This window comes from Notamacropus eugenii, chromosome 1, assembly GCF_028372415.1.
Source record: "Notamacropus eugenii isolate mMacEug1 chromosome 1, mMacEug1.pri_v2, whole genome shotgun sequence".
In the NCBI taxonomy this organism is placed as follows: Eukaryota; Metazoa; Chordata; class Mammalia; order Diprotodontia; family Macropodidae; genus Notamacropus; species Notamacropus eugenii.
In genome coordinates, this window is record NC_092872.1 from 249,261,236 (window position 1) to 249,279,525 (window position 18,290).

The 18,290-nt window shown below is 40.6% G+C and overlaps 1 protein-coding gene across 1 annotated transcript in view; it reads left to right on the forward strand.

Annotated features, from left to right (window-relative positions):
• Nucleotides 1–3,866: 3,866 nt before the first annotated feature.
• IQGAP1 (IQ motif containing GTPase activating protein 1) overlaps nt 3,867–18,290 on the forward strand; it is a 115,690-nt gene continuing 101,266 nt past the window's right edge. Inside the window, exons 1-2 of the mRNA XM_072628492.1 lie at nt 3,867–4,160; nt 5,771–5,870. Of these exons, the coding sequence (XP_072484593.1) occupies nt 4,106–4,160; nt 5,771–5,870 (155 nt within the window). The 5' untranslated portion in view covers nt 3,867–4,105. The remainder of the gene's footprint in view (nt 4,161–5,770; nt 5,871–18,290) is intronic.

The following is an 18,290-nucleotide window of genomic DNA, read 5'->3' on the forward strand; positions in this document are numbered from 1 at the left end:
GCTCCGGAAGCTGGGTGGAGTTGGCAGCTCTATGTTCTCGTGGTGCTACAAGTTCCTCAGATCCTTTTGCCAGATGATCAGAAGATTTTTCCATGGATTCTCACTTTAAAAAAAAAAAATTTTAGACTAAAAATCTAGACTTGAGATTTCATTAACTCCAGATGTAGGAATTCTCTCCATTAACACGTCAGAAACTTCTCTGTAACTCATAGTCTGGGTGACCTGCTCCAGGGCCTGAGAGGTAGAGGCATTTGGCCCAAGAAACCACTAAACCAAGGACTAAACCTAGTCCAAATGAATGCTCGGAAGGACCTATTTGTACAAAAATATAGCAGCTCTTTTTGTGGTAGCAAAGAATCGGAAATTGAGGGGATGTCCATCAGTTGTAGAACTGATAAACAAGTTGTGGCATATGATTATAATGGAATACTATTATGCTATAAGAAATGATAAGCAGGATGATTTCAGAAAAGACTAGAAAGACTAACACAAACTGATGCAAAGTGAGCAGAACCAGGAGAACACTGTATACAGTAACAGCAATATTGTATGATGATCAGCTGTAAATGACTTAGCTATTCTCAGCAATACAATGATCCCAGACAATTTCAAAGAACTCATGATAAAGAATGCTATCTGCCTCCAGAGAAAGAACTGATGGAATCTGAATGCAGATTGAAGCATAGTATTTTTCACTTTCTTCATTTTTTCATATATTTTTTTCTTTTTGTACGTTTTCTTTTGCAACATGACTAATATGGAAATATGTTTTACATGACTACATATGTATAACATATCAAATTGTTTACTGTTTCAAGGAGGGGGGAGGTGAGGGAAGGAGGGAGAAAATTTGGAACTCAAAATGAAAAAAAAGAATGCTAAAAATTGTCTTTATATATAGTTGAAAAAAATTATTAAACCTCTTTGCCTCAGAAGAAAAAGAAATCCTCAGATAGGGCCACAAAGAATCAAACATGACTGAACAACAACAAATTCAATTTTCCAAATTTTAAATTCAGTTCCCCCTTGCACTCATTATGTGTGCAATAGTCATTTCAGGTGGTGACTACCTGGGCAAGTTAGAGGCTGCCAAAGACAATCTGTGAAATATTTTATGAGCACACAAACCTGTATATAAATGGGATGTTAGCTGTCATCTTATCCCTGTGGAATACTCAGAGGAAATATGTCTGGTTATATGCCTGTTACGTCTGTGCCACGGCTCTCACAAATATGTATTACCTGGCTTTAGTTTTTAAAAATATTCTGAATACCAAGTGAAATGAGCATTTCCATACACATATACACAATGGAACAGAATAAGAACATGGTACATGGAGCTGATGATCATTATATTGTGTGGCTTGCCCTTCTTTGAAAATATATAATATATTTAACCTTTAGCTTTTCCAGCTTTTCTGTGGTTCTTTCTGGTCTTCATTCAGTTTTTCTTTTCTGCATTTTTTTAAAAGTTGCCTCCATGACCCTCTTTTCTTTTCCCTACACTGTCTCTATGAATCTTTCCCTTTCCACCCCCAGTCTTCCAAATGGAGAAAAAGTTTTTTATAATAGCCCTTGTTATAAATATTCATAATCAAGCAGAACAAATTCTGTCTTACTTTACAAATGCATGTAGATGATATTGTGATTAAAAATATAAATTTATTCAAAAGTGTTACCAGATACATAATCACTTTTGTCAAGCATTTTCTCTATCAATTCATGCTAATAGTTCTACAACTATAAGAGGGGGAGGGGTCGCAATTCAGTTTATTTTTTTATGTTAAAAAGGACCTAAACTAAACATTTATCAGCACACTCACCCTGGGGTGTTCTAGGAAATGTTTTATCACCTGGCTCCTCAAAGTAAAAAAGATATTCAGGGAACACTTTTAAATTTAATTGACATGAAGATTTCTTTCATTATTTTCTTCAGTCTAGACAATTCACAAAACAGGCCTTGATTTGCAGCTGTTGCTGGTTTTTGCTATGTAAATATTCGCAAGAAACATTTCTGGGTCCAGAATGTCCCAGGACAATAAGTACCACCCATCTGTAAGAATTGTCAGGTTCTTTCCTGCTCTGAATACTAAAATGCAAGGTTTTAAACCTGTGTGTGTGTGTGTGTGTGTGTGTGTGTGTGTGTGTGTGTGTGTGTGTGAAAGACCTCTTTACAGTCTAGTAAAACTTATATGGACCTGTTCTCAGAATAATAATTTTAGATAATTGAAGGAAATATTACATTTTAGTGATGAGTGAAAATAAAGATGTAATTTTTCTTCCATACAAGTTTATAGATTCCCTGAAATCTATCCAATGGGGACCAGATTAAGAGTTTTTGCTATCCTATGACCAATAATTAATTTTATACATTATGACACTAAAAATTAATTATTATAAAATATCATATGTTAATGTTAAATATGTATGATAATATATAATTTTAGTTCAGCTATTTTTTTTGGTGGTCATGACTCCATTTGGGGTTTCTTGGCAAAGATACTGGTTTGTCACTTCCTTCTCCAGCTCATTTTACAGATAAGGAAACTGAGGCAAATGGATTTAAGTAACTTGCCCAGGGTCACACCAAGTGTCTGGGGCCAGATTTGAATTCAGGAAGACGAGTCTTCTGATTCCAGGCGCAGCACTCCATACACTGGGCCACCTAACTGATCATATATAATATTATAGTATAGGTCCTATGATCCCGATTCCTTTAGAGAGAGTAATGAGTTTCATCACTGAATAATAATAATAATAATAGCTAGTTTTTATATGGTTCTGAAGCCCTCTACAATATATATGTAATATATATTGTAATATACAATATACATCGTGTATATAATATATATTATGTATAATATACAATACCATATACAATACATAACATTATAAAGCAAAGTGCTTTATGTCTATGGGGTATCCCGAAAGTTTCAGTGCAGTTTTAAACGTCAAAACTTCTGGGACACTTTGTATCATTCCATTTGATGACTGACCTAGAACTAGAAGGAAACTTACAAAGTTATCCAGAACCATCTTATTTTAAGAGGAGGAAACCCGGCGGAGTGGGGCGGTGAATAGTGCTGGATCCCTGACATGAAGTCAGGAGGGAGACCTAAGTTCAGATCCTGCCTCTGACCCCCCTTAGCCCGGTGACCTTCTCTGTAAAAATGGGGATGATAACAACAGCGTTGTGAGGCTCTAATAAGCGAAGGCTTGGAAAGCTCCACTGCACCGCGTGGAGGAGGAGGCTGAGGAGGGGGAGGGGGAATAGGTGAGGCGGATGACGTCATGGGGCGCTGCGGAGGCAGGTGTGGCTCTCCCCCCTCCCTCTCCGCACAGCTGGAATGCGGCTTAGAGCTCAGGCCTGGGGAGCTCGGGGCCTACCCGAAGCCCCGACCCAGGGGAGCCCCGGGGAGGGCTGGGGGTGGGGCCGGTAAGTGTTTAACCACTGTCTCTCCCCGGAAAAAGTAGGGAGGGTGCGCTTTGAAGTTTCTTCTGCATTACGTAAAGCTCCAAGGTGGTAATTAATTTGGTAATATTTGTGGAGCGCTTCATAAACGCCGGTACCCCTCTCCACCATTAGTAACATTTCCTCCATCATCAGCCTCGAGCCCCGCTCGGTGGATTTGCCGCGCCCGCCAATTTCCGAGGGGTAAACGCTCGCACTTTAAATTTAACCACGGGCTCCCCAGAGCCCCCACCCCCAACCCCAGGGGGCGCAGGCGCGGGTTGCGGAAGGCCGGGTCGCCCCCGAGGCATCATAAAGTCAGGCGGAGAAAGCAAAGCCAGGAGAGTGGGCGGACAGAGCCGAGCAAGTTTGGGATGGCTCATCCGCCGTAAGCAGCGCCGCAGCCCATAGAGGGCGGGGGAAGGGAGGTGTGGGCGGGGCTTCTCGGGCCCCGCCTCCTCCGTCGGCCTCCACCTTCTCCCCCTCCCTCCCCCTACGGCTGCGGGTTCGGGGCGGGGCCGCGGGCGCGGGCGCGGGCACGGTCACACCCAGCGCGCCTCCGCCGCTGTCGCTGCCCCTGCCGCGCCCGGGAAGCGCTACGCCGCCTGCCTCTTCCCTCCGAGGCTTCGCCGCGCACGTCTCGCTCTTGCAGCCATGTCCGCCGCGGACGAAGTTGACGGACTGGCGGTGGTCCGGCCGCACTATGGCTGTGAGTCCGGGGTCGGGCGGGGCCGGGAGGGCGAGCCCGGGGAGGCCCAGCCGGCCCAAGGCGGAGGTGGCTCCGGTTCCCCTTGGGGCCGCGCCGCGCCGACCCGGAAGGGCAGGGCGCGCCCGTTGTCCGGGCTCTGGGGCCGCGGCCTCGGCCCCCTCCCCGATCACGCCGGGAGCTGGCCGTCCTGGCACTTCTGTCTGTCAGCTGGAGCCGGGCTGGCCGGGCTCGGGGAGGGGGTTGGCGGGGGTGGTGAGGGTGTGGATGGCCCCCAGCCCCTCGGACCCCCCGGAGGAAACACCCATCCTCCGGTGGAGGAAACTGAGGCTGAGGAGGCCCGCTCGGCAGCGCAGCCCCGTGTCCCGCGCTGGGCGGCTCCGAAGAGCGCTCCCTGCCAGTCCCGGACTGGGGGGCCCGTGAACTTACCTTTTTTAAACCATCTTGCTAAATGTTTCAGTGCATTTATTTCCTTTGTCATCTCACGTATTTTATACATTTAAAAGCAATTTGAAGAAGGGTGTCCACAGGCTCCCCACACCGACGTAGGAGTCCCTAACACCAAAAATACAAATAAACATGAGGGAGAATTGAGAATTTATGGGAGGCACGTTTTGTTGAGTGGAAAAGAGCTCTGGCCGCGTGGAGTTTAGAGACGGGGCATCTTGGTGTGGTGAAGGAATGGGGCACTCTTGGAATCAGGAGACCCAGGGCTCTAACCCACTTCTGCTAACTGTGGAACCCCAGTTGGGCAAGTCAGTTTTACTTAGGCCTCTGTTTCCCTTTTTTTCTAAAATGAGAGAATTGGAGCAGACGATCTCTAGATCACAGGAGCTGTCTCTATTCTGTGTTCTAGGTCTTTAGGAAAGATAAAATGTTATTGATTTATGTCCCCTCTCTCCTTCTGAGGGCCATCACTTCAATCAAAAAATAACAAAGCCAGGGGAAAAAAATCAGTTCAGCAAAACCAGCCAATATATGAAGAGTTTTATGTTATATGCAGTGTTCTGCACCATAGTTTCCCTCCCCTCCTTTCTGCAAAGTGGGGAGATTGCCTTCTCAAAGCTCTCATAGATCCAAGCTTTGTTCTGAAGTGTCCTGAGCCTTTCAGGGCTATAGTTTTCTTTTTACCAGGATCTTGAAAGTAATGAAGGGGAAGGGAAGGAACTTGCTTCCTTATTCAATCTGTCAAGTAATTCTGCTTTCTTAGGGTTTTGGACATTGTTACATCTGTTCTACCAGGGAAAAGGGAGACCCAGCCCAGTTCCCTTTTTTTTCCTCCTGAAAGAGGCCCTGCCCTTTGATGATGTAGGGGTTTTAGTTTCAAGTTATGCACTGGAAATAAGGTTCTTATAGATTAGCTTGTTTCATTAACAACAGTAAGATGCAAAGTCAGATATATGCTTATGTTACTACGTTTTGATAAAAATAATATAGGTGGGGCCCAAAGTCCTTGCAAGAATAAGGTCATTATATTATACCTGGCAACACTTGTTGCCAAGGGGAGTGGGAAGTTACCAAACTGAGTCAGGATCAACTGATCTGGCTTTCTTACATCTCTATAGATGTAAGCTACAGATTTCCATATTTATATAATTTCTCTTATTTTGTAGCTGTCTTGGATAATGAAAGGCTCACTGCAGAGGAGATGGATGAGAGGAGACATCAGAATGTGGCTTATGAGTACCTTTGTCACCTAGAGGAAGCAAAGAGGTAAGGAAAAGGTGGTTGGCAATAAATGGAGACAAGGATCTTGGTTTGTGTGAATTTCTCTTTGGTACTTGTGTCCGTGGGAGCTTAGGTTTGTAGTGAGGGCAAATGAGCTTAGGGCTAATTTGAAGGAACTTGGAAAATCATTTAGTTCAGGCTCCCACCCCTTACAGGACATCTAGATAACTAGTTAAGGGCAGAATTAGGGCTATATTCCAAGTCTCCTCCCTCTGAGATCTGTGCTTTTCAATGCTTAACCATACTTTATTCCCTTCAGAACATTTTCTTTTCTATCCGGTCTTGAACTTTTAGCATAAGAGGTAGCCCTTTTTCTTCTTTTTTCTGTCTTTTTTTTTAGTTTTTAGTGTAAACTTTTATAAGATTTTGAATTCTAAATTTTTTCTATCTCCATTCCCCTTTCCCCAAGACAGCAAGCAATCTGATATAGGTTATTCCTGTGCAATCATATTAAACATATTTCCACATTAGTCATGTTCTAAAAGAAGAATCAGAACAAAAGGGGAAAACCACAAGAAAGAAAAAGACATTAAAATAATATGCTTCAATCTGCATTCAGACTCCATAGTTCTTTCTCTGGATGTGGATGGCATTTTCTATCATGAGTCTTTTGGAATTGTGTTGTATCATTGTATTGCTGAGAAAAACTAAGTTATTCACAGTTAGTTGATCTTCACACAATATTGCTGTTACTATGTACAACATTCTCCTGGTTCTGCTCGCTTCACTCAGCATTAGTTTATATAAATCTTTCCAGGTTTTTCTGAAATCAGCCTGCTTATCATTATTTATAGTACAATAATATTCCTTTACATTCATATATCACAACTAATTGAGACATTCACAAATTGATGGGCATCTCCTCAATTTCCAATTCTTTGCTGAGGTGGACCTTTTTCTATGAAGTCGCTCTTATGTGTGGTCCTTCAGAGGTTTACTCCTTTCAAATTGAGCTATTTTACAAAGCTGTTATAAAAATGTTTCCTAATGCTTACCTATAAGCAGTCACCTCATTCTGGAAGCTATCACTGCTTATGAACAAATTCTCTTTTGTGCATAAATCCATCCATTCACTAAGGCTGTATTATTTGCAGGGCACAGGGGATGCCAAAACAGATTATGACTTAACCCCTCTTTCAGACTTAAAATCGAAGTGGGGAAGGAGAGCCACACAAATAATTGTTGTAAGGGAAAGTAAGGTAAATTCACAGTGCTATGAGAAATTTGAGGAGGATGAAATCACCTTTACTTCAGTGGATATGGAGTTGGTGAGGCAGTAGCTGAATTGAGCATTGAAGAGAGGAATTTTAGAATGTGGAAATGCTCCAGGGAATCTTTTTGGTGCATAGGGGAAAGCATGAGCAAAGCCATGAAGACTGGAGGTGGCTAGAGAAGAATGGAGAATAATAGTCTCCTTTGGTTGGAAGAGGAGAGAGGCAGGATGAGCAGGTTGAACTCAGATTGTGAAAGTACTTGATCAGGATTGTTGATTTCATTTTGTAAGCAAGGGAAAACTATTTAAGGTTTTTGTGTAGAGGAGTAACATTAGCACAGTTGGGCTTTCCCAAAACAGTTGTGTTCATACTTGGGAGAGAAGTCCAGGTAGACCTGCTAGGCAGCACCAAGGACAGAGTTTTTTTCATTCTTACTTGGTGGTCCAGCCCCTACCCAGAACTAGGAACTGCTTTGTGAGACACTGAGTTTTGCAGATCTGAGAAAAGCAGGGTCTCTCTAGGACTAATTTTTGGAGGGCCTGTGGTCTCTGAGTATCCTGTCTTCTTGAATGAATCTATAGTAACATCTAGAAATCTTCAAGTGGAAGTTTGTAAGATGGCTTACGGTGGTGGTCATCGAAGTCAGGCTCCATGAAAATAAGAGTTAAATTACTTAAAGATTGAAGTCTGTGATACCATGAAGGTATGGGTAAAATAAACTAACTCATTCGTTTGTATACTATCAGAAGTGGTGAGTGTCCCATAACATTTGGAGTAGGAGAGGCTTCTTTACACAGTAGGGAGTAAGTGACCCAGGTATAGGCTTATAAAGCTGGAAGTGACCTTTGAGGTAATCTGATCCACAATCTCTTAATTTCATCTTGGAGGAAATTGGGGATCAGAGAGATGAAGTACTTGCCCAAGAAAACTCTCAGGTTAATGACACAGTTGGGACTGGGATGCAGGCTGAAAATATAGCCAGGCCCAGAAGCGTTTCCATAAGTTCGTCTGTTCATGGCAATGAAGGAGAAGCATAGGAACAGATTTCTAACCTTGTAGGCTGGTGTCACTGAGAGAGGCTGCCGTCTTCTCCTGTGAAAACGTATCTTGGTGCCCTGGCTGGTCAGAGCCGGTATAGATTGCTCTTACCTGCAAATAGAAGCTTCAAGTTCATTTGCTGTAGAAACAGTGTTTTTAATAAGAGTTATTAAATGTTGTGTCATTCTTGATAATTACAAGGCATTTTACAGTTATCTTAATTCTTACAACATCTGGGTGAGGGAGGCTGAACAAATACCATTATCCCTATTTTACAGATGAAGAGACTGAAGCTTTAAGGAGTTCCATTACCTACCCAAAGTCACATAGCTGAGAGCCACTGTTTGGGTCCCCAGGTGGTTAGGTTCCCAAGCTAGTTCAAAAAAGCCTGTTTAATTCAGTATAGCTGAAATAGTTTTTCAGTAGACAGTAGTAAAAAATTTTATTTATTGCAATACTAGTAATTCTACTAAAGGCTTGTTTCCATGCCTCATCATGACTGGAGGTGACCGTGGGTTCTCAAAGGTAAAGCCAGTGAGGTACATGCTCTGGCAGAGCCTATCTGTCTGGAAAGGATTTTAATGTGGGTCTAGTGACAGACTGTCATCTAAGAACCAGCCGAGTTAAGTTTGGAGAGATTCAACTCAGAATACTGGCCATCGATACGGAATTTTTTTGTCATTGTTGTAACAACTTGTGAAGCTATCTGTCAAGGAATGGAGGGATTGGAATCAACTTTGGTGGAAGTTAAATCATAGAATTTTACTTACCTTGCATACTGGTGGTTAAAGAAAAGCAGGGTTAATTAGAGGACAGTTAGGAGGTAGATAGAAGTTTTTATAGAGAATCCAAAGGGCATTTCTGGGTATTCAAAGGTGTTTATAGGTTGATTGTGAGGGTTTGGTGTCGTAGGAACATAAAATAAGGTATAGTGGTGGGAGGTACTTTGGAGAACATGTAGTCTAACACCGTTATTTTACAAGGGGAAAAACTGAGGCCTGGAGAGGTAAAGTGATTTGTTCAAGTGTCAAGCTCTTAAAACAAGGTTTCAAAACAAGGCTTTTTTACTCCACGTTCATTACCCTCAAATTTAATTTAAAATTTACGACTTTTTTTGCAAGAAGGCTTATGTGAACTGAGGCAGAGTGAAGTAAACAGCATTATGGAAGCATATCTCCAGTATAGCAAGAACCAAAACAAATGAAACTGAATTCTTGTATTTATTATGATTATGCAGAAGAGAAAATTTCCTTCCTTCTCTCTTTTCCTTCCTCCCTCCCTCTGTCCCTTCTTTCTTCATTCCTTTTCCCCCCCAGAGAAGGTGGATAATGAGGCAGCATTATACTTTGATGTCAGACTCTGTTAATGTGTTGTTTAGTTTTTCTGTAGCATTTTTTCTTTTCTGTTCTTTGTTACAAGGGATACCTCACTTTTTAGGGGAGGGGAAAGGGATATCTTCTGAGATGAGGATGTTATAAAGTCAAAGGTTATCAATAAAAATTTAAAATGTTAAAACTATCTTTCCTATAGTGGAGGCATATTACTACCACTTTTCTTATGTCTGGTAGCGGTGATCACTTATTTTGTAAATGGAACAAAGAGAGGGAGAGATTTTTCCTAGGGTAACTGGGGAAGAGAGAAAGAAGAAAGGAGTCGGGGTATGGGGTATGTGTGTATGTGAATGAGAAAGAGAGACCAACATACACACAAGATCCTGTAACTTACTTAGACCCTCATTAAACACAGGGGAAAAGGATATATGCTTCATCTACTTGAGGGAGAAGGAAGGAGGAGATAGTTCCCATGTATTAGTCATGAGGTGACACAGACAACCCAAGGCAGCTTGATGACTCTGGAGTAGCTTTGGAGTGGGTAAGGGTAGAGAGGTGGGTTGTATTTAATAGGCTTTGGGATATATGAGATGTTAACATCCCATATCTAATGTGCCTATACTAGGTTTGACCTAGAATTCTATGATATTTCTAGTGCACTGATAAGGCCCAGACACTTGACTAGGAATTGGATTTGTGTTTCTTTGAAAATCTGCACTGTTGATTCGTTTTTCTCCAGTAGGCTGTGGTTCTTTAAGATAAGGATATAAATGTGTTTATCAGAGCTGTTGTTGAGAGTACTTCGGTTTTCCCTTGTAGAATTTTATTGTCTTTCCTGTTTGATTCCTGCTTCTCTAAGATGGGGTGTTTTTTGGGTACTGGTACCTCGTTCGGTTTGGTGATGTACCTGTTGTGTCTGACCTTTGACAAATTCCTAATTGTTTCAAGTTGAGGCTGCTTCCTGAACTCCCTGACAGGAAGTGTTTATGCCAGATAGAGTTGGTCCGCAAAGTGAGTCTGGCTGGAGGTGACTCATGATGGTTGGTGTTCGTTTGTTTTGAGTCTTTGTTGCTTAGAAACCATATCTGTAGCTGATTTGCAGGTTGTGCCACTTGGAGAAGAGCAGCATGACGCTTTTGCCTGGCCAGATCGGGGCCCTTCACTGTGGCTTCTGCTTTTACAAAGCCCCTCCAGTAGGGTGAATCTGTGGTTTTGCAGAATGCAAATTAAGGAAACTTTAAAAACTTAAAGTAAAGAATTTGGTTAGTGGTTTGTTTTGAAGAAGAAAAGTTAATTTTCTTAACTTTGGAGCTCACTGTACTTTTATTAATACCAAAAACTGATGATAATTTGCCTTGTGCTATTTGACAGTAGCCTAACTACTAACATATTTGTACATTTTATCTCTGATTTATATTACCAAGAAGCAGTAAAAAGTGATTACCGATTTGTGCAACTATGGATTGTTTGTATCTTGCTGTCAGAGCCATCAAATTGCTGTATAGTTTCATTGATTTTTGTCCATGAGGTTATACTATTGAAATAAAAAAGTGAGAATTTTAGAGTTTTGTGTTAAAAAGCCCTTTTAGCACACTTTGCTCAACCTTCCTGTGAAGAACTGATTAATTTCTTCCAGGTTAAACACTTTCTAGCTTGATGATAACCAAAACTTTTAAAGCTGTTAGAAGTTTTCAGTGTGGTTTCTATATACAAGGTCTCATTTGAGACTCATACCAGCTCTGTGAGGGAAGCTCTACATTTATTTATTCCCTCAGTTTCACAGAGGAGGAAACAGCTATTCAAGAACTGAATGACTTGCATAAATGTTGACTGACAAGACTTGTTTTGTCAAAGGTGGTTTTGGGAATTAGGCCTTCCTGGCTCCCAGGCCGATCCTTGAGCCAGTTCATTGCTCTGTTTGTGAGTTCTTAAATGATATGACTGGGGAATTGGCTTTGAAGGAATGTTGAGTCCTACCCTCTTCTCTTTATCTAGCCTTATTTTATCCATTTATCAGAGCTTCACCAATTCTGTCAGGCCTTTGAGCCTTTTCCTAGCAAACCCTATTCACAGGGATGTTATCTTTCTTCTCATTCCTTTTGTACTCATCCATATCATATGATTCTATGTTTTAAGAGTTGGAATGGACCTTAAAAGTTGACTTCATGGCCTGAGTGGCCTTATCTGCATTTTCTTGTGAAGCACCAGAAGCCTAGAGATGCCAGGTGTCCTTCTAGAATTCATACAGCTACAGTTTTAGTGGTGGAGAGGGTATTGAAATGTAGAGTTCTTGTTTATTTCCACCACATTATGCCTTCAATATTCTTTCCCCTATGTTGTACTCATTTTGTGCTTTTTTTCCTCTAATTTGTCACAAAGGGAGTTGTGTTAAATTGTAAGTTTCTTGTGGACACTGATCATGTTTCCTTTTTTTATGCCCTAAAGTGCCCAACAGTACCAACCATAAACAAAGCATAAAGGTACTTAATTAAAACTTAATACATTGTTCAAGTTTATAGCATGTTTTTATAGTACTTTCTGATTGACTGGGAAAAGATTGTGGGAAGTGGTGGCTATAGGGACCCTAGTACAGAGACACCTTGTCTTTGAATGAGATGTTAGAAGGGGATTTAGAGGTCATCTTGTATCTGAACAAGAATTCTCTCTTAGGTCATCCACCAAATGGTTATCCAGCATTTTCGTGAAAACCTCCTTTGGGGGGGATCTAATATATCCTAAGGCAACCCATTCCCTTTTGGACAGTTTTAATGACCAGGAGATTTTTTCTCACATCAAGCTCATATTGGCCTCTTTGCTACTTCTACCATTGTTTCTCTGTGGCCAATCAGAACATATCTAAACCCTTTTTGACATGAATGCAATTCAGATGCTTGAAGATAGCTATCAAGTATTCCTTGAATCTTCTCATTTCCGGTTTCCGAGCTGGTTCTGAGATGTATTTGAAGAGTTAACTTCCTTTCTCCTTGCTTCTCCTGTTCAACAAGTATCTCTCTGGAAGTAGCTGTAGTGGTTGCTTTTTTCTGTGGCAGGTAAGAGGGGCCCCTAATTGCTTTGAATAGTCTGGGGTTTTTTGGCTCCTCTCCTTTAGCAGAAAGATTCTTCTCTAGCTTCTTGTTCTTTGTTAACTGGTGACCTCATACAGACGGGAGTGGCAATTTGGATGGGAAACTGTTGGATCATGTGGCAAAAAACTATATTTTGGGGTTGTGGGTAGAGGAAAAGCCTTGTCTAAAGGGCTCTATTTCTCCTTTACTCTGAATACCTTCCTGTTGAGTCACTGGAAAGAGTAACTAAAAGCAGGAGGAGTGATGGAGAGAGGCAGCTGCCAACAAAGGGTTTGGCTTTTGCCAGTGGCAGATGTTTGGGCCCTGAGAAAAGCTCTAGTCCTTTCACAAGCATCATGGAGTTTGATGTAGAGGAATTTGATACTATTGAGATATGTAATTGTTCTCAAAGTAAGGAGAGTTGTCAGTAATTCTGTTAGAGGTCATGAATTTTGTTTATGTAAAAGGTTTCCTACTAAGTTTCATGTGGAAAACAACTGAGCAATGAAAGAAGGGATTAGGGGAAAATTAGAGAAGAAAGATGGGAAACAGAAAAAACACATGGCATGTTAACTTCAGAGATGGAAAAGTAATGTAAAAATCCAAATCCACATATTAAATGGATCTATATACATAGCTATTACACACCAAGACATAAAGGACTGGAGGTACACTTGAAATAGACCCTGTAAACCGTTGCATGGTTGCTGTGAGGAAAACATTTTATAAATCTTAACATACTGTCTCCATTTGAATGATTATAATTGCTTCAAAAAATGAGAATGACACTCCTGAAGTTTTCTGGGAAGATCCTTGGTTTTTAGGTATCAGGGAGGGTTTCTTATAGCCTCTGTTTCTGCCTTGTAGCAGAAGGAGAGCTGAGCTTGGAAGTAGGAGCCCTGGGTTTGAATCCTGCTTCTAAAATGACTGTAGGCAAGTCTCTTCATCCCCTTGAATCTGAGTTTCCCCTTCTGTAAAATGAGGATTATAGTATTTGCACTTCCTTTTAGGTTTATTGTGAATAAAGTGTTTTGTAAACTTTAAAGTGTTCTATGAGAATTGTTGATTTTCTGTGCTGAGCTTGAAGAATTTCTTGCAGAACAAGGTGGCAGTCACTTTTTAAATTGTTTTAGAAATGTAAGGCTTAAGTATTCCTTAGTGACATTAATTGGAATTTGCCAGACCCCTTTTTTTTAAAACATTTTGCAAAGCGCATTAATGTGGCATCTAATTTAACACCGTCAATAACCACATGTGGTAGGCACTGTAGATTTTTTCTTTTTTGGTAAATAGTACTTTATTTTTTCCATTTACATGTAAAGATAGTTTTCAACATTCTTTTTTAATAAGATTTTGAGTTTTGAATTTTTTCTTCCTAGTGTCCTTTCCCCCTCCCCAACATGGCAAGCAGATATAGTTTATACATGTGCAATCATGTAAATATATTTCCACATTAGTCATGTTGTGAAAGAAGAAACAGAACAAAAAGGAAAAGCCACAAAAAAACATAGGTGAAAATAATATACTTCGATTTGCATTCAGGTTCCATAGTTCTTTCTGTGGATGTGGATGGCATTTTCCATCATGAGTCTTTTGGAATTGCCTTGGATCATTGTATTGCTGAGAAGAGCTAAATCAGTCATAGGTGATCATCACACAATATTGCTGTTACTGTGTGTAATAGTCTCCTGGTTCTGCTCCCTTCACTTAGCATCAGTTTATGTAAGTCTTTCCAGGTTTTTCTGAAATCAACCTGTTCATCATTTTTTTAATAGCAAAGTAGTATTTCATTACATTCATATACCACAACTTGTTCAGCCATTCCCCAATTGATGGGCATTCTCTCAATTTTCAATTCTTTGCCATCACATGAAAAACTGCTATAAATGTTTTTCCCTGTTTTATGATCTCTCTGGGATGAAGACCTAGTAATGGTATTGCTAGATCAAAGGGTATGCACAGTTTGATTGCTCTTTGGGCATAGTTCCAAAATACTCTCCAGAATGGTTGAATCAGTTCACAACTCCACCAGCAATGTATTAGTGTCCCAGTTTTCCCAAATTTTCTCCAACATTTATCATTTTCGTTTTTTGTCGTGTTAGCCAGTCTGATAAGTGTGAGGTGTTACCTCAGAGTTGTTTTAATTTGCACTTAAAAAAAATTTTTTTTTATTATTTTATTTGTTTTCAGTGTTCTACAATCACTTCCATATAACTTAGATTTTTTTTCCCCTCTCTTCCCCTTCTTACCCCCTACCTCCCCCCCAAGACAGAATATAATTTTATATAGGTTCTACACATACATTCCTATTAAATACATTTTCACCTTAGTCATGTTGCATAGAAGAATTAAAATGGATGGGAGAAATCATAAAACAAACTGAAACATAATACAAAAGAAAATGATCTGCTTCATTCTGTGATTGGATTCCATAGTTCTTTCTCTGGATGTGGAAGGCATTTTGCCTTAAGAGACCATTGGGAATTTTTTAAGTCCTTGCATTGCAATGAAGTACTAAGTCTACTAGAAAAAATCCTTGCACACTGTGGTTGTTGCTGTGTACAAAGTTCTCCTGGTTCTGCTCCTTTCACTCAGCATCAGATCATATAAGTCTTTCCAGGCCTCTCTGAAGTCTTCCTGTTCATCATTTCTTATAGCACAATAGTATTCCATTACATTCATATACCACAATTTATTCAGTCATTCCCCAATTGATGGGCATCTTCTTGATTTACAGTTTTTGACCACCACAAAGAGAGCTGCTATAAATATTTTTGTACATGTGGGATCTTTTCCCATTTTCATGATCTCTTGGGGATACAGTCCTAGAAGTGGTATTGCTGGTCAAAGGGTATGCACATTTTTGTAGCCGTTTGGGCACAGTTCCAAATTGGTCTCCAGATGGTTGGATCACAGCTCCACCAACAATGAATTAGTGTTACAACTCTCCCACATCTTCTCCAACATTTATCATCATCCTGTTTTGTCATGGTAGCCAATCTGATAGGTGTGATGTGTTATCTCAGAGTTGTTTTGATTTGCATCTCTCTAATGAATGGTGATTTAGAGCATTTTTTCATATGACTATGGATAGCTTTAATTTCTTCATCTGAAAACTTCCTGTTCATATCCTGTGACCATTTATCGGCTTAGGAATGTCTTATATCCTTACAAGTTTGACTCAGTTCTCTCTTTTTATATTTGAGAAATGATTGCCAGGCCCTTCTTAACCTATTCAAGGATGATTTGAAATAAGAGGTTCATAATGTTTGGTAAAGTTGGCATTGAGGAAGCAGCTGTGTTTATATTGAACAGATTCTGGCAGCTTTCTTGGGAGGCGTACTGTAAGGAGAGTGATAGTTGCTGCTTGTCTTAAAGGAGAGTCAGGGTTTGAAGTCTGAAAACCTTGTAGCTTGCTATGTAACAGAGTAGTGGATTTGGGGGAGCATTTCCTTTTTGTTGGGGCTGAGGGGTGGGCTGTTGTTGGGCAAATTACAACGAGGAACACATACTTTTCACAATCACTTTTTATTTATCCACTTTGTTGATTATCTGTAGCCTCTACTCTCCCACAACTCAGACTGCAGGTTAATTGACCTGGTCCTAAAGGAAATTGGTTATAGAGTGCTTAAGTTGGTAAAGGCATTCTGAAGCAAAATATAAATGATTTTGAATAATCTTGTTCTTGAATTACCTAGTTTCTTCTCTCCTGTAGTGTAGATAATTGAGAGTTGACTCTGAATGTTGATCGTTCAGATGTTTTTACTGGCCTTTCTTAACAGTGAAGTTTATTCATGTTTCTTTTGCAAAAGTGCATTATTGTGTGATTTTTTTTTTTTTTTTTGGCAAATGCCTTTGCTCATTTGCCTGCTACCTCTTGTGAGAGATTTGGTAATCAAGAAATAATTGTTGAGCACCTACTAATGCTCATCATTATGTTAGGGCCGTGAGCGATAGAGTAGTGTCTGAAATGTGTTTTTTGTTTCTAAAATTTACATTATTTTTGAGGAGGCAAGCCTCAGAAGAAGTAGGAAGAGAACAAAAAATGAGACAATCAGGTGCTCAGTTGTGCAGTAAACATAATAAATTCATTATGAGTTTAGAAGAGAGAAAAATCAAGGTGTGATTGGTTGGTTGATGAGGGGGCAGCATTAGCAATAACAGAGAGATGATAATGAATGTGGAATGAGTCTGCAGTGAAAGACTTGTTAAGAGAAAAAAGAGCCGAGGACCCAGCACTGGCCTTCGAGCAGGGCCACATTTAGGAAGAGGAAGCAGAGGAGGAGCCAGCAAAGCAGGCAGAAGAATGGTGGAGGTAGGAAGAAAGCCTGGTTGGTGCAGTGTGATGAAAGGTGGAGGAATGCCACAGAGATATCCAGGAAGATCAGAACTGATAAAAGACTGGGTGTTGGATTAAAAGCAAGCGCTGTAGTGATGGAGAAGAGAGCTGCTTCAGTCAATGGAAGCCAGGTTGGAAGAGTTGAAGTGGGGATGGAGAGTGGGGCAGGGAAGGCTTTTTCATTGGGAAGGAGAGAAATGAAGTGATGATTAGAAGAGGCAACAAAGTCAAGATTTTTAAGGTAGAATAGACTTAAATGCATTTAAATATAGAAGAGAAGGAGCCATTTAGAGATAAAAGAGATTGGAGCCAAGGGAGGTCCTAGTGACAGAAGATGGGAGGCGTTCTAGATTTCGGATGAGTTAGAACACAGATGTAACATTTATGGAACTTCTGCTTTGTCGATAATGAGATGCGTTGATGAACAAGACAGAGTTCCTGTGGGTCCAGAGGCTTTCACATGTAAAGCATGTGTACCAAAGTGTTGTGAAGCAGGAGGTGATGATTGTGATAGGAGGGCTGTTGATGGCGGGGTTGGAGGTTGGAGTGGTGGGAATGATTTTGACAGGTAGAAATTTATCAGAAGCATGAGAGAAGCTGGTATAGAGGACCGTATGTATGAGCTAACGTATTAAAACAGTGATGCAAACCTTAAGTAGTTTTATAAATGCTAACTATGGTTACCATCATTATCATCATCATCTGTTCTGGCGAGCCTGGCCTGATCATAGGGTGTGTGAAGGGAAGTAATGGGAGATAAGATCTGCCAGATAAGGTATGATAGGCCTGCTGGTGAATGTTAGGCTAACAAATTTAGAATTATTTCTGTAAGTAGTGGAGAACCTTGGAAAACTTGAAGAAAAAGGTGCTGTAATCAGTGTTGCATTTTACTTACTTAGATTACTCTAGTAGAGTGTAGCGTGTATTTTCAGATTTCTGCAGGGGTGTTTGGGGAAACAGAGAATTCCTCTCAGAGGTTGGGGGTTTTGGTTTGCCCCAACACATAGATTGAAGTGCTTTAGATGCATTCTGTCTTCTGACCTTTCCAGGACCCCTGTGATTTCCGCAATAAAGGTGTTAATAGCCCCATTTTGTAATAATGAAACTGGTTGAGATAGGTGAGGAGTCTTTGCTTGGGGAGGGTCACTCAGGAAGTATCAGAGGAGGTGAGATCAAAGCCCAGGCCTTGTGAAACCTCAAAGCTTCATGTAAATGTGAGTTGTTGCTAACAAAGACCCCAATAATAATCAGAAATCAACTGATGAGTTAAATAACTGATATACAATACTGAGGGCTCAGCTGAGGGACCTAGCATGGAACCCAGTGGAATCAGTTGATGAATTTCTTTTTTTTAACCTATTGGTTAAAATAGTAGATAGCATAGATGTTGGACTTGGAGTTGAGGATTAACATTGGAG